This window comes from Bos indicus, chromosome 19 (genome assembly GCF_029378745.1).
Source record: "Bos indicus isolate NIAB-ARS_2022 breed Sahiwal x Tharparkar chromosome 19, NIAB-ARS_B.indTharparkar_mat_pri_1.0, whole genome shotgun sequence".
Taxonomy (NCBI): domain Eukaryota; kingdom Metazoa; phylum Chordata; class Mammalia; order Artiodactyla; family Bovidae; genus Bos; species Bos indicus.
Genome location: NC_091778.1, coordinates 48209330 through 48230975, shown reverse-complemented (window position 1 = coordinate 48230975; position 21646 = coordinate 48209330). Strand labels below are relative to the sequence as shown.

At 36.9% G+C, this 21646-nt stretch overlaps 1 protein-coding gene across 10 annotated transcripts in view; it reads right to left on the bottom strand.

Moving 5' to 3' along the window:
• The window catches only part of TLK2 (tousled like kinase 2), a 122287-nt gene that overhangs the window by 43158 nt on the left and 57483 nt on the right, over positions 1-21646 (bottom strand). For 9 of the 10 annotated variants that reach the window (XM_019981824.2, XM_019981825.2, XM_070773721.1 and 6 more), the window contains 4 exons: positions 10846-10941; positions 9411-9503; positions 5865-5975; positions 4509-4645 (listed from right to left, as the gene is read on the bottom strand). In XM_019981824.2, coding sequence (XP_019837383.1) covers positions 4509-4645; positions 5865-5975; positions 9411-9503; positions 10846-10941 — 437 coding nt within the window. The remainder of the gene's footprint in view (positions 1-4508; positions 4646-5864; positions 5976-9410; positions 9504-10845; positions 10942-21646) is intronic. The other variant, XM_070773716.1, reaches the window with a different exon arrangement.

Sequence of the window (21646 nt, the reverse complement as noted above, 5' to 3'; positions counted from 1 at the left end):
TAAAATAAGGTCATACTGGAGTAGGGTGGGCCCTTAACCCAATTTGACTGGTGTCCTCCTGAGAAAAGAAGACACGCAGGGGAACACCATGTGAAGCGGAGGCAGACTGAGCTATGCTGCTGCAAGCCACTGAACACTAAACAAGGATCCTCCCTAGAAGCCACAGAAGGAGCGGCCCTGCCAACACCTTGATTTAAGGTTTCTGACTTCCTAAACTGTGAGAGAATTAAATTTATGTTGTTTTAAACCACCCAGTTTATGGTATTTAGTGATGATAGCCCTAGGAAATGATTATGAAAATGAAAGTGTTAGCTGCTCAGTTCAGTTCAGTTGCTCAGTCGTGTCCAACTCTTTGCGACCCCATGAATCACAGCACGCCAGGCCTCCCTGTCCATCACCATCTCCCGGAGTTTACTCAGACTCATGTCCATCGAGTCGGTGATGCCATCTAGCCATCTCATCCTCTATCGTCCCCTTCTCCTCCTGCCCCCAATCCCTCCCAGCATCAGAGTCTTTTCCAATGAGTCAACTCTTCACGTGAGGTGGCCAAAGTATTGGAGTTTCAGCTTTAGCATCAGTCCTTCCAAAGAACACCCAGGACTGATCTCCTTTAGGATGGACTGGTTGGATATCCCTGCAGTCCAAGGGACTCTCAAGAGTCTTCTCCAATGCCACAGTTCAAAAGCATCAGTTGTTCGGCGCTCAGCTTTCTTCACAGTCCAACTCTCACATCCATACATGACCACTGGAAAAACCGTAGCCTTGACTAGACGGACCTCTGTTGGCAAAGTAATGTCTCTGCTATCTCGGTTGGTCATAACTTTCCTTCCAAGGAGTAAGCGTCTTTTAATTTCATGGCTGCAATCACCATCTGCAGTGATTTTGGAGCTCCCAGAAATAAAGTCGGACACTGTTTCCCCATCTATTTCCCATGAAGTGATGGGACCAGATGCCATGATCTTAGTTTTCTGAATGTTCAACTCTTTGCCACCCCATGAACTGCAGTCCGCCAAGGTCCTCTGTCCATGGAATTCTCCATGGAAGAATACTGGAGTGGGAAGCCATTACCTTCTCCAGGGAATTGAACCCAAGTCTCTTGCATTGCAGGCAGAGTCTTTACCTTCTGAGCCACCAGGGAAGCCCAGGAAACGATTCTATGTACCCTCCATAGCAAAACTATATCATAACTAGAACAGGTGTTAAAAAAAAACAAATGCACATTATTTGCAGATATTATTTTGACCAAAGTAATTTTGGTGGTGATCTACAGATAGTACCTGAATATCCCAGGTAAGAATTTTTAAAGAGTCCCAGGATTTCATGTTCTGTGTCTACTAGAAACTGGTATATACCACCCAAGGGAGAACTAATACTTATAGGATCAACAGAGTTGTCTCTCTAAATATCACATGATATCATTTATATGTGGAATTTTTTTTTTTTAATGATACAAATGAACTTATTTACAAAACAGACTCACAGACATAGAAAACAAACTTATGGCTAGCAAAGGGGAAGGATGGGGGGATAAATTTGGAATTTGAGGTTAACAGATACACACTACTATATATAAAATAGATAAACAACAAGAACCTACAATATAGCACCGGGAATTATAGTAAATACCTTGCAATAACCCACAATGGAAAAGAATTTGAAAACAAATGCATATATATAACTATAACTGAATCACTTTGCTGTACACATCTGGAATACTGTAAATCAACTATACTTTAATAAAAAAATTTTAAAAAGCTTTATCACTTATTATGGGTCATATGCCAAGAATCAGATGGTTCACATGAAATCACTTTAAAATGGAATTCCATAATTCCTTATACACCAGAATATAATCGTGGACCAGGACAATGATGTTATACAATTTCATTTACTCCCTCTGATGATCCACGTCTTAAACAGCCACAGTTTTGTATACAGGTCAAATCCCCGTATTTAATGTTGTTTATGTCAATATAAAGAAAATCTTAATAATAATTTTTTTATTGCCTTGCCATTGACTATTTGAGACTCCAAGACTTGTTTAAATAAAAAGTTACATACTGAATAACAACAGAATTTATTGTAACTAACTTCTCAGAACTATAAAATATGTTACTTTTTCAACAAGTTCAAAATACTTTTAGAAAAACTTACTAACCTGGTCAAAAATCATTACAAATCTTTTAGGATCTTTTTATTAGACAGCAAATCTGTTTTAGAATCTTAATAAAGATCAGTCAAAATAGAGCCAAGGTACAAACTGAGAATAAAAGAACTGTGTTGAGGCTACTGTTCAGACTATATTTGATCACTTGATTAAATTTTTAATGTCAAGAGGTTTGCTCTTTCTATAAAAATTAGTACTGCAACCTGGTGTTCAGGTACCTTACCCACCAAGTTATGTGTCATAGAGCTTCTTATACACAGATAATTATCATTTGTAAGGATATCAGCTACAGCCTTCTATAACTAAAGAACTTCAATTCTGCATTAAAATTAAGAAAGGAAATTGGTTTATTAAAGCACAATTTTAGAAGATATTATTAAAATACCTAAAATTAATAGATATTAGCCAGGGGACTTTCCTGGTGGTCCAGTGGTTAACACTCAGCATTTTTACTGCTGAGGTTCAGTTCTTAGTCAGGGAACTAAGATCCCACAAGTTGTGCAGTGTGGCCAAAAAACAAACAAGCAAATAAAAAAAGGTATCAGCCAGAAACAGCTTCCCAAGAGGAGAGATGGATAGTCTGCAATTTATATTATTTAAAATCATCAAAAAAAATACTATCCACTTTGGAGAAACAACTCTGATTAGGGATCTCGTGTAGATAATACCAAATTCTCTGGTCCGAAGGCTCTACAGCAAAGTCATCCTTTTGTACTCTATGCAATTTCCAGAACCTTCTGGGCAATAGGCTGCTTATAGAGCAAAATGATAAATACTTGCTACTATCAGCAAAAACTACAATCACATCTTAAAAGTAATTACATTTTATATCTCTAAACAAATCCACTAACCACTCAGGTTTAAGTCTTTAGACATTTTAAAAACTGCCATCTGAGGAGTAACCATTGTCATGGACTAGTAGGGGTCATTATCACATCTGGGACTCAGTGTGAGCATTAAGTGACTTTGGCCAATCATGGGGGATGTGTTTTATCTTCCGTCGCATTCTGACTAAATTGGATGGAGAGCCACTTCCAGGGCAATTTGCTCATCACAGTCAGGGTGTTGAGGAACAGACATCATGCCTCTATGCAGCAGCTGTTTATACTGCCCTAGTGCAACTCTGTTAACCTGAGCACAGAGAGCTCAGCATGGATACCACATGTATCACACATAAAGCAAAGACTATAATCCAGAGGTAGGTTTCCACAAAGTTTGTTTTGTTTTAGTTTGGCCATGCCACATGGGGCGGCGTGCAGGATCTTCGTTCCCCAACCAGGGATCAAACCTGAGCTCTGGCAGTGAAAGCACTGAGTCCTAATCACAAGACTGCCAAGGAATTCCCATTAACAAATTATTATTAATAATATCAGTACCTATACTTTTCTTTCAGACAAATTTGTTATTTATGTTTCATTAGTATTCAAAAGTAGTTGTATCCTCTCCAATCAATGCCCAATATGTTATTTCACCAAGGAAAAAAAGGTAGGATAGGCAGTCTATGGAACCCTTGAACCTACAGTAAACTACAGATCAGAAGTGTGAGAGCCCATGATTAAAGATACAATGTGCCACCCACTGCAACCCAGTCTCAAACGGAAACGATCTACAAAATCAAAATAAGTAAGATACACCAAAAGGTATCGCAACTTTTAAGACTTCTTTTTTAAAGTCCTGAGCTGATATTAGCTATTTATGCAGTTGGAATTTTAGGATTTTAAATGTTAATTCCCTCCTTGGAGTAAATACTTGAAGGTTTTAAACCAAAGTTATAATAAAGTGAAGGAGGGTTCAAGATTCCAAGTTATTGACAGGCACAGGCAGTGCGACTGCTCACCAGCCTGACCGCTGGCACAATGCTCACCTTCAAGAAGGTGACTATCTCTGCTGACTGGATACTCTCCCCTTAAAGAGCCCCAGGAGCATGTCCTGTACGTTCTTCCAAGGTTTTTTTTATACCAAACTCGGGAAATCCTTCCTTGGGTCTTTGCCTATTTCAATCTTCTGTGGACCCAGAATAAATGCTGGGAGTGGGCAGACTCCTCATGAAAACTTATTACGTAATTAAAACGATATCAAGTAAAGTCTTAGCTTTTTCTTCCTTAGTTTTGGCAATTCTGATTTTTTTAAGCTTTAAGATAGAACTTGTTTTTTATTCCTCTGATTATTTGCCATTTCTTCAGGACTTTATCTCATTCCTTACAATTCTTTACACATGTGGAGACAAAACTGAATGAAAAAAAGACTACCATTACTAAGACATTAATGACTACAACTACAAAAAAATTTAAAAATCCAAACCAACTTTCAATTCTCAACTTTATCATCACAATTCACTTACTTAATAAGGTTCTGGAAAGCATAACCATCTGTCCACTGTTCAGTAAATGAAGCCCCATGTCGGACTGTGGTAAAGTGGCCCAGTCTCAAGCGATCTTGCATGCTTTTATCTCTACATGCCATCTTCTCTTGTTTTGACTTAGGGGAAAAGGACAAATAGAAAATAATCGTATTTTCCTACAAGAACTCAGATGCAGGGCTATGTTTGTTTTTTGTACTATACTGCTCAAAGTTTAGGACAACTGGCTCAATCTACACTGATTTCAGGAAGTTCCCTAAAGCTATAAACATTTTATATAACCCATAAGCATTCTACATCAACATATACTAACATACATTTCTGTTATAAATGTGGAATTTCCCTTCTATAAAATTAATGAATTAAGAGATGAAGCAAAGTTCTCCTCAGTATCTTTGACATTAATAATTCACTTCACTTTTTATCAGTGTTCCCTGTCCCTTTAATAGCATTTCAAAGATTTCAGCAAAAAAACAAACCACTAGTCTGTCTCAAACCTCTAGCTTATAATAATTTCATTAGGAAGTACTGTCATCTTCAAACTTTTCCCTGTAAGATAAATAACTACTGGAGATATGTTTTACAAATTTTAAGACATTAATTATTTATGATATATAATAAACAATTAAATATTTATTTCAATAATTATAAGAAATAATTACTAAAGGCAAATTGCAACTAATCACTTACTATTAATATAATAAAGGAGGCATGAGCCAATTAAATAATCATATACAAGTAATTGCCAACTAGTTTTTTAAAATACAAAACACTTAATTATCACATTATTATATATATAAATTACTCTAAATACCATATCTGAAATGGACATAAAACTATTGCTAAATGTCTGTATTAATAGGATGTGCTGTGTGCTCAGTCACTCAGTCATGCCTGCCTCTTTGCAGCCTCATAGACTATTGCCCACTAGGCTCCTTTGCCCATGGAATCTTCCAGGCAAGAATACTGAAGTAGGTTGCCATTTCCTACTCCAGGGGATCTTCCCAATCCAGGGATCAAATCTCTTGAGTCTTCTGCATTGGCATGTGGCACGTGGGGTCTTTAACACTATGGCAACCCAGTAGCCCTTTCCTAAACCCAAAAGCCCTTTGTTGGTTTTTTGTTCTTCTTTCCAAAGAAGAGACATGGATTTACATAAATGTTTCTTACCAAAGAAGCCAGGCACACCCATGCCCACATAAGACAGAGAACTAAAGCTGTGGTCAGTCCTTTCCTACTTTGAAATACTTTCATTTCAGGTAAAAAGTTAGAAGTCACAACAATGGCACACCCTAAGCATCTTGGAATACAGAGTTGAGGCCACTACTTATCACTTACCTTTTCTATAAGCAGTTTCTTGCTCATTGTCACACATCGATTTAATCGTTCTTTGTATTTCTCTAACATCTTTTGCTGTTCATCAATCTGCCGTCTCAAATCACAGTTGGCCTTCAATGGAAAAAATTTTTTAAATTAGCTCCAAGGAAGACAGATTAATACAAAAGCAGTTTCTAGGGAGTCTGAAAAGCATTTCTTTTGTTAAATTATAAGCAAAACTGAGATTTAAAGAGGTAAGAGTAACTATGACTTTAAAAAAAGAAGGTAAATACTTTGTTCCTTGATTTTCTTTTAATAAACTTATCATTTATTAAAGATGAATTCTGCTACTAGAAGTAGGATGTTTTTCTACTGGTCATACTTTACTCCTCCCCAAAGCCAGTTACAGATAAATCCAGTACCCCACACATGCTAATACTGTCATAAAATAAAAGAAAAAATCTATCATGAATGAGATGTTTATTTAGAATTCATTTAAGTAGCACTTTTAAGCATTTATAGATTAAATACTTACAAAGGGTGAATAAGCACTACTAAAAAAACAACACATAATGTTCTTTATGTTCAATTGTTGCTCTTCTGTTCTTCCTTCCAAAGAAGAGACATGGATTTACATAAATGTTTTTTACCAGAGAAGCCAGGCACACCCATGCCCACATAAGATAGAACTAACAAACAAGCTGAATACAAGGTCTTGGTTCAAGAAAACCAGAATGTAAATACACAGTTGATTTAGCTGTGGTCAGAAGGGTGGGCTAAATACTTTGAAAAATTCAAGACTCCTACAATAACAGAGAAGCGAAGAACCACTAACCCCAGGTCAATTTTGACTTGCAACTCCTGAGTTTACTCTTGTGTTCAACAAAAGATATCTACTCTTTTGGCAAATAAATGATACTATAGCACACTCAATTTTTGAGACTTTGAAGCTTCATTTTAAAGTGACCATTGTGCAACAGTTTCCATCTCCAAGTATCTACTTTCCTCATAATTTCTTCCTATTAGTTCTTCTGAGAGCGCTCATGAGTTCCATGGACCACATTACCAAAGGCCAAGTACAAGGACATTTGGTTAAATATGTCTAATTCATACTTAAAAAATCTGCAAGCCAAAGATCATATAATGCATATATATGAAGTCCAATCTACTTTTGGAAGGTGAACATCCCTTAAAATCTATAATCAAATTTATGGAATCAATCTCTGGCAGTTTATTTTAAATTTTAAAAACTCTAAATTTTTGTGGTTTCCAACACTAATGATTTTGTGTTCAGGTTTAAAATAGCACCTGACTAGCAGGTCCTGATGCAGCCTTACCCAAACATCTAACTAAAATGGAAAAACTCAATCAATGGTCCATGCCTGTCTGAAAGGAGACAAAAAGAGCAGTGGTTATTCCCCTGTCCCTCCGAATCAGAAACACAAGCTCTCATCAATTTGAAAAAATGGCATCTCTCCTTTGTGTCTTCTTTTCTGACGTAACCATTCCATTGGCACTGTTCTAGATCCAAAGAAAGACTACAATCTTCAGAAAACAAAGGATTAGAAAGACGGGAGTGGCAAAGAGGACATACCGTTTCCTGGGAGATAAAACCATATTTTTAAAACTCCCCAAAATAATCCTAAGTTAGGGTCAGTTTTTTACATACTCCATCTTCTCAATCTTAAGAAAATCAGATGATGAAGAAGACAAGCCCATGATCCTTTTTTAGCTCAGCAGAGCTACCCTGGACAAAAATCTTAATTTTTTGGTTTAGATTAGACAATTAGACTAGGATTTCTATAAACACACAATATCTAATTATAAACCTTGGCAATTCAATGAGCACCCAAGTGAAAAGAAGAGACGTTAAGAGCAACACCAAGCAAGTATACATGCTAACAACGAAAGATGGAAAATAGGTACTGAGTTTAAACACGGCTCTTCTCACTGAAGGATGGAGAAAAGCAAACTAAGAAACAAAACCACCAGGCCTAAGGAAAAATGTTTCTGAATAGAAAAGGGAACATCAGCTTGAGAACAATAAAAACATTGGAGATTAAAATGTTAGCCAATTTTATTTACAAATTGGTAGTATTTATGTATAGATGGATTCATGTACAGGGACTTCGATGGCAGTCCAACAGTTAAGACTTCATGCCTCCACTACGTGGGAATCCCTGACCAGGTAACTGCATCCTGTATGCTGCGTTTTGTGGCCAAAAAATAAAAATAAATAAACAATTTCTTTAAAAAATTTTATATATGCTATAAATAGATCAAAAATTACTATAGTAAATATACCAAATGTTTTAATTGCAGTTAATGGAATTATGGGTGTCATTTTATTTTTTTTACTATTTTTACTATTCTCTAAATTTATTATAAAGAGTATGTGTTGCTTTTTACAATAAGAAAACAATAAACCTTAAAATATTTTTAAAAGGGTCAGTCAATATGCCAAACTGTATATTAAAAATTATTTCAGAAAATATCATGGTATTACTGTATAGCACAAGGAACTCTACTCAATATTCTGCAATAAGCTATATGAGAAAAGAATCTTAAAAAGAATGAATATATGTATAACTGAATTACTTTGCTATACATCTGAAACATAACAATGTAAATCAACCATACTCCAATAAAATAAAAAATTTTTTTAAAAATCATTGTATACTTTCTAGAGGTATATTTTAAACTCCATAGAGCTACTTTTAAAGTTTCTCTTGTGAGCACAAAACACTTTAGACGAATAGGTTATAAAAGATATAAAATGCAAAACCAGGACTGCAAAGTACTTGTGAAATAGTTTTTAAAATTCAAATACACATATATGTGGAATCTAGAAAAACGGTAGAGATGAACCTATTTCCAGAGCAGGAATAGAGACACAGACGTGGAGAACGGACATGTGGATGGGGGGGTGGGGCGTGGGGGGTGAGGAGGAGAATGGGAGGGTGAGACAAACTGAGAGCCTGGGATTGACACATACACACTACCATGGGTAAAACAGACTGCTAATGGGAGGCTGCTGTAAGCACAGGACGCTCAGCTTGGTGTGCTGTGATGACCAAGAGGGGTGGGACGGGGGGTGGGAGGGAGGTCCAAGAGGGAAGGGATATATGTATGCATATAGCTGACTCACTTCATTGTACAGCAGAAACTAATACAGTATAGCAATTATATTCCAATAAAAAAATCAATAAAATTTTTAAAAATTCAAAGACATTAAAAAAAAATTTCCCTGAAATGGGAAAACAACACTCTATATACATATTCTCACAGCTTCAACTCTCCACAGATATAGTCCTCTAGTATATATTTAAATACTAAAATTCTACAATTAAGATGTCCAATGTAAAGGTACCATTTGGAATATAGTTTGATCCTTGTTACCTACTCAGATTCCCTCAGATCAAAGGAAAATATCCAAATGTCTACATTTTAACTTTATTATTTAGTTACAGTAATTATCTCCATGATATGCACGTAATTCACACATATAAATATAGATAAATCAATCACTGCTTGTTATAAAATCTCGTATGACATTTTAATACTTACTCTTAATAAATCATCTATTCTTCCTTCCTTCTTCTCTAAATCAGAATTCTTACTGTTTTCTAGTGCAGATATTTTTTCTATTGTGAGGTCAGACTACAGGGATAAGCAGAAAACAAACTCAGGATTAGTCTCAAAATATTACATGTCATCACATTTTTCTCATTACTTTTCTGAAAAAAAGCACTTGATGACACAACTAGCCTGGAATCACATGGCTCAAGAAATTAAATCTGCCTTTCTCATCTCATTCTTTAAGCATTACGTTCTGCTATACTTGTCCTTCAAAAATATATTAACTCTGGAATAAAATATATGAATTCTCAAAATACTGTGCACTGAACAGTACAGAAACATACTCTCTAGAAATGAAACTAACTGAATAGAAAAGGTCATCAGAGGAGAAAGAACCCAACTCTCTAAAGAACAAACATGCCACCTAGTGGAAACAGAGCGACCAGAAGAAGAGAGATGAATGCTCAACTACCGAAGTCTATTCAACTATTCAAAAGTTTAATTCAAATAAAATTAAAATCTGCTCCTGAGGGCTGTTTAGCTCTTGTGACTTAAGAAATTCTCCTAGATTGCCAGGCATCCTGTCTTGAAGGTAACAAGGTACCAACAGGCTTCAAGAAAACAAGGTATAATATTTGGTGAGCTCAACACAACAAAATGGAGGATATATCCACTATCCTTTTAGCAGATATTATTTTTGAATATTCACAACATTCCCTAAATTAAGGAGTTTCTGAAGACTGTTTAAGGAAGAATTATGTTGGTGTGCCACGTGTTAAAGAAGTTTAAAACAACAAGGTTTTACTGTGTATCACACAGAACTATATTCAATAGTTTGTAATAAACCATAATGGAAAAAGAATCAGAAAAAAAAAGAATACAGACACATACATATATATACGTATAACCAATCACTTTGCTATGCATGTGAAATTAACACAACATTCTAAATCAACGATATTTCAATAAAAAAGATTCCCTGCCGCCTACCGTAAGTACTGTGCCAACAAGTGTTTTGTAGACACTAAGATGATGATAATCAACCACATTTTATAGATAATTTGAACTGAAGAAAAATGAGGCCCCAAAAGATAAAGCATAAGTTGCAGAGCTAGAACCTGAATCGGGGTCCTGAGTTCTCCAAAACAAGTGCTTTCTTCCTTGATCCCATGCTGCAATAGAATCATCTCTGCCCATAATCTTCCTGAATACATCAGAAAGGCAAAGGAACACCTCAAAAAGTTAAAAGCACCTTCCAAAAGACTTGAAATATTCATAATGCAAGTTCTGAATACAACACACACAAATAAGTGAGATGAAGTCAGAGAAATAAAGGGAGAGAGAAGACCCAGGTTTTACACGCAGTGTTAGCATTTACTCCGAAGCAGTGCCTTCCCTCTCTGTTTATCAACCACTGACCTACCTGGGTCTGTCTGTGCTGGATGGAGATCTGTTTTTGGGAGCTGCAGGAATGCTCTGTGTTGCCAGATCCCGTAGATGAGGGACTGTTTTGCTGAGCCTGGAATAAAGGTGTACCACCAATCACAAGAAGTTTTCCATCTTTCTCCATGAGCATTTATATGGATACAAACGATTACATAAAACAAATACTTCCTGATGAAAACCAAGACTCAGGGCCATGGAGCCAAGACGAAAGTATACACAATTCAAATGAAAAGTAAGGGCTTGACAAGGTGGCTTAGATCATTTTACTGTAAATAGTTTAAAACACCAAATGCTTACAAATGAATTTTTTAAATATGGAAATTAAGTATGTAAATGTCTTTTTCATGGTACAATTGATGCTTGAAAAACACACGGGTTAAGGGCGCTGACCATCCACCCTCCTCCCCTCACCATGCAGTCAAAAATCCACAGGTAACTTTACAGGTGGCCCCCTGGATCCATAGTTCTAAATCTGCTGATTAAACCAGTCTCGAATGGTGTAACACATAGTATGGATCTATTAAAAAAAATTCCACATCAAAGTGGACCTGAGCAGTCAGTCCAAACCCACACGTCTTAACAGTCAACCGTAAACGTGCTTTCGCAGGACAGGCTGGTGAAGCACTCAAGCACCAGGGACGCCCATGACTCAGGCGGAGAGGACTGGAAACTTCTATTCAGAAGCACATCCGAGACCCTCAAACTCTGCCCAGGAACACACAGTGGGCCAAAAATTTTGGCCGATTTACAATATCATCACTTGTTTACTGTGACATTTTACACATAAATAATGGGGCATTCTAAGGCACTTTCAAATTTAGAAGGCTTAGGACTTAATATAATTCAACTGTTCAAGACTATGCAATCATTATACAGATGGTCACCAACTTAACAACGGTTCCACTTAACAAGTTTTCAACTCTATGATGGTGCGAAAGCAATAAGTTCAGTAGAAACGGTACTTCAAATTTTGAATTTTGACCTTTTCCTGGGTTAGTAACATGTGACACAGTACTCTCTCATGATGCCACACAGCAGCAGCAGGCCAAAGCTCCCAGTCAGCCACAGAGTCATGAAGGTAAACAACCAGATACACTGAGAGCCATACACCCAGACACCCATAATGATTTTTACTTTCAGTATTCAATAAATTACATGAGATTCACCACTATAGTATAAAATAGACTTTGTGTTAGGTGATTGCAGGCTAATATACATGTTCTGAGCACGTTTAAGGCAAGCAAGGTTGAGCTATGATATATTCAATAGCTGAGGTATATTAAATGTATTTTTATTTACAAGTGGTATTTTCAACTCATGACCTGTTTATTAGGACCTAATCCCATCATAAGTCAAGGAAGACCTTTACTCCAAAGAGTCCTTTTAAAAACAAAATTGCACTCAACATAGTACAACCTATCATAATACATAATTAGACATAATTACAAAATACTGGATATTCTGGGGATTATGGGCTAATGGAAATATCATCTCATCAGAGAATACAGTGTTTCGAATAATGTAAGTTTCATCTGATACTTCCTAATTATTCCTTTATTCGTTAACATTAAAACAATGTATAACCATCACCTATTGAGCAATTACTGCCATGATCACCAGTAGTCCTTCAGTTCAGTCGCTCAGTCATGTCCGACTCTTTGCGACCCCATGAATGCCAGACCTCTCTGTCCTTCACCAACTCCGGGAGTTTACCCAAACTCATGTCCATTGAGTTGGTGATACCATCCAACCATCTCATCCTCTGTTGTCCCTTTCTCCTCCTGCCCTCAATCTTTACCTGCATCAGGGTCTTTTCAAATGAGTCAACTCTTTGCATCAGGTGGCCAAAGTATTAGAGTTGCAGCTTCAACATCAGTCCTTTCAATGAACACCCAGGACTGATTTCCTTTAAGATGGACTGGCTGGATCTCCTTGCAGCCCAAGGGACTCTCAAGAGTCTTCTCCAACACCACAGTTCAAAAGCATCAATTCTTCGGTGCTTAGCTTTCTTTATAGTCCAACTCTCACAACCATATGTGACTACTGGAAAAACCATAGCCTTGACTGGATGGACCTTTGTTGGCAAAGTAATGTCTCTGCGTTTTAATATGCTGTTGAGGTTGGTCATAACTTTCCTCCCAAGGAGTACACGTCTTTCAATTTCATGGCTTCAGTCACCATCTGCAGTGATTTTGGAGTCCCCAAAAATAAAGTCTGACACTGTTTCCACTGTTTCCCCATCTATTTTCCATGAAGTGATGGGACCAGATGCCATGATCTTAGTTTTCTGAATGTTGAGTTTTAAGTCAACTTTTTCACTCTCCTCTTTCACTTTCATCAAGAGGCTCTTTAGTTCTTCTTCACTTTCTGCCATAAGGGTGGTGTCATCTGCATATCTGAAGTTATTGATATTTCTCCTGGTGATCTTGATTCCAGCTTGTGCTTCCTCTAGCCCAGCGTTTCTCATGATGTACTCTGCATATAAGTTAAATAAGCAGGGTGACAATATACAGCCTTGATGCACTCCTTGTCCTATTTGGAACCAGTCTGTTGTTCCATGTCCAGTTCTAACTGTTGCTTCCTGACTTGCAAACAGATTTCTCAAGAGGCATGTCAGGTAGTGTGGTATTCCCATCTCTTTAAGAATTTTCCACAGTTTGCAGTGGTCCATACAGTCAAAGGCTTTGGCATAGTCAATAAAGCAGAAATAGATGTTTTTCTGGAACTCTCTTGCTTTTTTGATGATCCAGCGGATGTTGGCAATTTGATCCTTGGTTCCTCTGCCTTTTCTAAAACCAGCTTGAACATCTGGAAGTTCATGGTTCACATATTGCTGAAGCCTGGCTTGGAGAATTTTGAGCACTACTTTACTAGCGTGTGAGATGAGTGCAATTGTGCGGTAGTTTGAGCATTCTTTGGCATTGCCTTTCTTTGGGATTGGAATGAAAACTGACCTTGTCCAGTCCTGTGGCCACTGCTGCATTTCCCAAATTTGCTGGCATATCGAGTACAGCATTTTCACAGCATCATCTTCTAGGATCTGAAACAGCTCAACTGGAATTCCATCACCTTTACTAGCTTTGTTCATAGTGATGCTTCCTAAGGCCCACTTGACTTCACATTCCAGGATGTCTGGCTCTAGGTGAGTGATCACACCATTATGATTATCTGGGTTGTGAAGCTCTTTTTTGTACAGTTCTGTGTATTCTTGCCACCTCTTCTTAATAGCTTCTGCCTCTGTTAGGTCCATATCATTTCTGTCCTTTATTGAGCCCATCTTTGCATGAAATGTTCCCTTGGTATCTTTAGTTTTCTTGAAGAGATCTCCAGTCTCTCCCATTCTATTGTTTTCCTCAGTTTCTTTGCATTGATTGCTGAGGAAGGCTTTCTTATGTCTCCTTGCTATTCTTTGGAACTCTGCATTCAGATGGGTATATCTATCCTTTTCTCCTTTGCTTTTTGCGTCTCTTCTTTTCACAGCTATCTGTAAGCCCTCTTCATACAGCCATTTTGCTTTTTGCATTTCTTTTTCTTGGGGATGGTCTTGATCTCTGCCTCCTGTATAAGGTCATGAACACTGTCCATATGAACAATGTCCATAGTTCTTCAGGCACTCTGTCTAGTCCCTTAAATCTATTTCTCACTTCTACCGTATAATTGTAAGGGATTTGATTTAGGTCATAACTGAATGGTCTAGTGGTTTTCCCTACTTTCTTCAATTTAAGTCTGAATTTGGCAAAAAGGAGTTCATGATCTAAGCCACAGTCAGCTCCTGGTCTTGTTTTTGCTGACTGTATAGAGTTTCTCCATCTTCGGCTGCAAAGAATATAATCAATCTGATTTCAGTATTGACCACCTGGTGGTGTCCATGTGTAGAGTCTTCTCTTGTATTGTTGGAAGAAGGTGTTTGCTATGACCAGTGCGTTCTCTTGGCAAAACTCTATTAGCCTTTGCCCTGCTTCGTTCTGTAGTCCAAGGTCAAATTTGCCTATTACTCCAGGTGTTTCTTAACTTCCTACTTTTGCATTCCAGTCTCCTATAATGAAAAGGACATCTTTTTTGGGTGTTAGTTCTAAAAGGTCTTGTAGGTCTTCATAGAACCATTCAACTTCAGCTTCTTCAGCATTACTGGTCAGGGCATAGACTTGGATTACTTTACAAAACCCTATAAGGAGGTGCTGCTATTTCCATTTATAGATAAAGAAAATGCAAATCCGAGATATTAAGTACCTACATGGGGTCACAGAGCTAGTCAGTGGGAATAAGAATTGAGGGCTATCTGCATCCACAGTAACCAATCTCTATGAGCACAGTACACTGACTCTCACATCGGCCATTATGGGTACTGCTGTGAACAGGCCACAAGCAAGCTAAGCACTTCATACACACAACTTAACTGAAGGCTCACACAGTCTTGTAAGGTAGGCGATAATATCATCTCCGTTTTTATTTATTCACTCATCAAGTACTCACTGAAACATCCCCATCTAAGTATCATGTTAGATGCTCGGGACGCAATGGCCAAGAAAAACAGAAACAAAACCTAAAGGCCCAGTCATCACTCTGCCTTATAAAACTCATAAACCAAGAGAAGATGTATAAAACACTGGATAAATACTTGTTGATAGAAACTGTTAAACAATCATATAAATAAATACAAAACTGCAATTAAGGATATGTGCTATAAGCATACACAACAAGGTACCTAACCTAACTTAATGAATTGAGGGTGAATTCCTTGATAAAATAATATCAGAGTTAAAATTTGAAGGAAATAAGCAGTCAAAGAGAAGAGACCATAGGGTCATTCCAGGTTCTCACATTCCATACAAGAACCCAAGTGGAAGAGAGAGAACTGTTGTGGGGATCAAAAAGTGAAAAATGAGGAGTCAGTCTCAAAGAGATAAAACAATGTACACAGCCTGTATGTCAGAGCAGTGATTAGAGCCAGGTTTAGGAGAGTCTAAATAATTGATAATGTTCCCTATTCTTCCTACAATGTGGCAAACCTAACCTCGTCTTATTGATGAAGGGTTATGATTGTAAAACTCACATACTATACTGCACTATGATATAACCATTATCTCTTTCAGTTATCATTAGATTGCTTTTAAAATCCTATCCTTTTAAAATCTATCTCTAAATAAACATTACTGAGCTGCTTTTATAATAAACACCAACAAGAATCACATGACAGGCTAAAAGGCTCTTTCTATGAACTTCTAGATTTTGGTATATGGGTTTTTTATTTTTTTTAATGCTTTTTCCTTTTTTAACATGTGCTCATTTCTACGTTTTCTTTCAGCAAACAAAGGGTACTAGAATGTCATTCAAGGAGACGTTTCCAAATTAAAGCTCTCTGTAAAAATGTACATATAAATAGCCCGTGATAAGTAAAACTGCAGAAAGTTAACTAAGTCAGTGGGACAGAAGTAAGGAGGTAGCAAATCCTTATGAAAATGAAAACAATACTTACAAAAGATAGGAGAACTACAAAAATATAAGGACCTACTGTGACAAGTGAATCCATGAAAATACTCCATGAAAATTCTTATCATTCATTCGGTATTAATTATGAACCTCTGTGCCTGGTCCTGTGTTAAACACTAGAAATGCAACACTGGAACAAAGAGAGCTTAGTCTCCTGAGTCCACAGTTACAGGATCATGTTCTCAAGAAATGAGAAGCTGATGGCCTTGCTAAGCAGACCATTGTAGTTGTAAATTTAGTCCAACCCTTACTCGGCAAAACATCCTTCCCAGACTTCCGTGTTCTTCATTCCAATTACAGAAGTAGTATTGGCTTCTAATTCATAATTACAGGCTAGATTTCCCAAAGTCCTACTGATACTTGGAAGGTTTTCTTTCTAAATGAAACCCTAATAGCATTAAGAAACAAAGGAGAATTAAGAATCAGAAATTTTTAAAAACTTTAAATTTTAAGAAACATTCAAAAGCATTTGGGATCAGACTGATAGAGAAAGTAAAATAAATTCACAGCTGGAAACACCAGCAGTAAAACAGGCTGGTTCTTTTCAAGGGAACTCCTCCAAAGCCCCACACTGAGATTTACCTTTACCAGGACTGACCCATGGAACAATTATCAGACATTTAAAACCTGTATAGTCCAACAAGGTCCCCTCTTGATCTCTCCCTTGCATAGTGAGAGCCATGGATACTACTGCTTCTGAACCAAGGGTAAAGCACAAGAATTGGTCTCTTAAATTAAAAAAACAAACATGTAAATATTTAAAATGAAAAAATGAGTGAGTCCAGGGGGAGGGGCTTCTGCTATGAATATTGTGTCCTAAGGAAAATAGCAAAGAAAGCACAGTATCCCTGCCCGCTACAACTGACAGAATGGAGGGATACGTGGAATACACCGCTAAGAGTTAAAGAGTTACCTAGCAAAACAACGCCCTCCTTATTTCCATGTTTGTAAAGGAGCTGGTTTTTCTGCTGAAAGCTGACCAGATGCTTACACAGGGATAACACACACACACACCCCCCAATGGAGGGCTATTTGGGAAGCGGTACAATGCCACTGCAGAGAAAAATCCATGCCAATAACCTATGCTAAATCACTCTAATAGTACTGCATTCAACTAAAGCAAGATACATTTTTCAAGAAAACCAACAGCACAAAGTGGAGATCCAACATGAAAAAACAAAACCTGATCCAAGAGAAAACAGAGAATTCAATAAAAACAACTTTAAAAATAAAATATGTTCAGAGAGGGTTAAAAGGATACTACAGTAAAGAACTTGAAAAATAAATGTGACAAGATAAGAGTATCAATATTCTAAAAAGTGAATAGATGAACTAAGTAACAAAATGCATAGAACCGAACACAGAAAATCTGAAAGACAATGTCAAGAAAATCTCCCAGAGGAAGAAACAAAGTCAAGTAGCATGAAAGAAAAGTTAAGAAACAAGAACAGGAAGAGGCTTCAAAACTATCTAACAGGCTTTTAGGAGGAAAAGAGCAGAGGGAAAGAAAAATCTAAGAATAGTAAAATAAAGCTTCTCTGAGGTAAAAGGTTTTTTAAGACTAAAAAAAGGCTATGACATGACAAGGACAAGACAAATAGTGGACAGACCTCAAGAATAAAAAGATACCATACGATCATCTCAACAGATACAGAGAAAGCATCGAATACCCTTTCATGATGAACTCAATGAACTCAGAAGGGAACTTTTTCAACACCAAAAAAGGCCATCTCTGAAAAACATTTGCAATAACATGAAAAAGAATAAACTCTTAGAAATAATTTGAACAAAACAAGGGCAAAATCTATACACCAAAAATTCCAAATTTTATTACTAATAAAAAGAAATTAAAGATACCTAAATAAATGGAAAGATATCTCATATTCATGGACTGGAAAACAATATTTTTATGAAGTCAATACCCCCAAATTAGTCTGCAGAGTCAGCACAACTGCTATAAATTTCATCTGGTCTGTTTACAGAAACTGAAAAGCTGATCCTAAAATTCATATGGAAATACAAGGGATCCCACAGCCAAAAAAAAATCTGCAAACTACATTTTTAAAAATTAAAGCATTTAAGAACATCTTATATAATGTTAAAAGATGTAGCTTTTGAGGAAGTAACAGACCTCATATATATATTAAAAAAAACCTTTTAGACCTTGACAACTATAACTGCCTCATTCAATCTAAACGAATTCAGTGACTAGGACTGTTTTCTTCTCAGTGAATCCAATAAAATCACGCGGTTTTACGGTGCACAATAATGAAACAACCATAATATTGTAAATACTCCTTAAATGTTGTCAATTTTTAGAATAATTTATAAAGCAGAAACAATTCAATTATAGTTAAAATAACAAACTAAATATCACAATGTAATAATAACTAAAAAGCTGAAAGATGAAAAAGGAAGCTGGGTATGTTAAACATCTCTCAATGGGGAATGTTGATTACATAAAAGATAATTTGAAGTTAAAATGGTATTCAGTACAAAATCTAAAACAAACTCTTAACAGTGATTATCTCATGAATACAAAGGAAAGAATTTTACTCTTCTATATCACTTCAATTATTCATAGATCATGCACATATACTACTTTTACAATTTAGAAAACTATATGTTTATAATGTTGAAAATCAAATTTCTTATGTTGAAATTCATAAAATTATGTACCAATATGATTTTAAACGGGCTTCTCTTGTGGCTCAGCTGGTAAAGAATCTGCCTGCAATGCGGGAGACCTGGATTCGATCCCTAGGTTGGGAAGAACCCCTGGAGAAGGGAAAGACTACCCACTCCAGTATTCTGGCCTAGAGAATGCCATGGACGTCCATGGGATCAAACATTCAAAGGATCAGACTCATAATATTCTGCCACCTATTTTTACTTATCAGTATTGATCTATAGGTCTTTCATTGCCAATACATATACCTACTTTTTTTTTATGAGGGCAATACTACCCTAAATTAATCTGCAGAGTCAGCACAATTGCTACAAATTCCATCTGGTCTGGTTTACAGAAATTGAAAAGCTGATCCTAAAATTCATATGGAAATGCAAGGGATCCCATGGCCAAAAAAAGTCTACAAACTACATAAAAGTCTATCTCACTTCATTGGTCAACTGTAGAGCATCCCATTGTATATACATACTATATTTTATCTAACTAGTCCCTATATGAAAGATGCCTTCATTAATTCATACAACATATAATTAAACTGCCTGTATATGAGAGCAGATCCTGTTCCAGTGTTGGCGGTGCAGAAGTGAACAAAGTGAAGTCCTTGACCTGATGCAGCTTACATTGCAGTGGAAGGGAGTTAGGATGGGGGTGCAGAGTGAGACAAGTAAATTATAACAGGTAAGCTAGTGATAAGGCTAAGAAGAAAAATTAGGGCACAGCAGCTACATAATGTTTGGGGGGAGCAGGAAGGAGTGCTATCTTATACAATACAGCCTTTCTAATAGGCTGTAGACTTAAGCAGAGACTAGAGAGAACCAAGGGGACAAGGCAAGGTGATATCTAGAGGAAGAATGTTAATATAAAGGCCCTGAGGTGAGAGACACCAGGTAGTATTTGAAGAAGAAAGGCAGCCAGTGAGGATGGAACTTGGTGAGGGAGGGAGGCAGTAGTAACAGATGTCAAAGTGGTGGGAAACAGGCCATGCAAGGCATTATGTGCCATTATGAACACTTGTGAGCAGGGGAGTGGCATGCCTGGACTTAAGCTCCAATGGGATCACTCTGATCTGCTGAGAACAAAGGCAGAAGCTGACAGTTCAGTTAGGAGGCTACCACCATGATCTCAGTGGGAGACGAGATTTGAGTGGTCATCGTTAAGGGCAGGAGAAGTGGCAGGATTCTGAATATATTTTGAAGGTAAAATCAGTAGACTTGCTGATGGATTCAGAATTAGGATATAAAATAAAGAGATAAGACTAGAATGACTCCAGGATTTTTGAACAATTGTAAGCCGAGAGCTGAAAATTACTGAGATGTGGAAGAAATGGGGTTTGGAATGGGGCAACAAAGTGAAGAATTCAGCTTTGGTCGTGTTAAATTTGATATGCCTATTAGACACAGACAACTGACTACATAGATCTGGAATTCAGGGAAGGGCTCTGGGCTGGAGATGTAAATTTGGAAGTCTTCTGAGTATAGGTGATAACTGAAAGTAAGAAACTAAATGAGATTCTCCTTACTGAAAGATGGTATGTATATAAGAGGACTGAAGACTGAGCCCTGGGGCACTCCAACATTTGGAGATCCAGGAAATGAAGAAGCATCAAAAAGTCAGAAGCAAAGAAAAGACCATGTGCTTAAAGAAGAAGGGACTGATCAACTGCAGCTAATGAATTATATTGAATAAGTTCTGAGAACTGATTGCCGGACTTAGCAACGTGGAGATAATAGGTATTCTTGTTAGAAGTTCCTCTGAAACACTGTGGAAGGACACTGCTTTCAAATTTTTGCAATTTATAAACAATACAATAAACATCTTTGTGTAGTTCATGGGAATGGAATTTTGGGACCCAAGGATATGTAAACTTAACACTGAGATACACTGCCAACCTGTCCAAATGACTGTACCAATTTATACATACACATAGCACTGTATGTGTATCTAAGCCACTACCTGCCCCAAGAATCACCAGATTTACTAGTCCTTGTCAATTTGATAAGTTATTTTATTTTGCATTTCTCTATGGCTGAAGTTAACCAGTTTTCACATTGTTAGACATTTGTCCTTTTTTTCCCATTAAAACTACTTGTTCATAGCCTTTGCCTTTTATTTTTTTTAAAGGAAACTGCTTGTCTCTATTAACCAACATTTGTTATATATTTGCTAACTTTTTTGCTTTTCTCCTTTTTTATCTAAGTTTATACTCCAGTTGGAACTGCAGAGAAGCAAAGAGAAACAGAACTATACCAAAGCTTCTAGAACTTTGGTTTTTATACTATTTCCATGTTCCTTCTTCAGATGTGATTACCATATTACTCCTCTATAAGAAAGTATTCCAAAGCAGAGAGATGTTGGGCCATTATGGTGGGAGTGGAGACGGTGAGAGATGGTCAGATTCTAGATATAAGTATGTTTTCTGATAGATTAGATGTAGAATATGAGGAAAAAAGGAAGCATTAAAGATAAAGCCACATGTATTAGTTCTCTACTGCTCAGCAATAAATTACCCCCAAACTTAAAGAACTCTGAGGTAATACATGGGTACTGTTTTAAGCTGAGGAAGGAAAGAATGGGAGAAGGAAGGAAGGGCAGAAGTGAT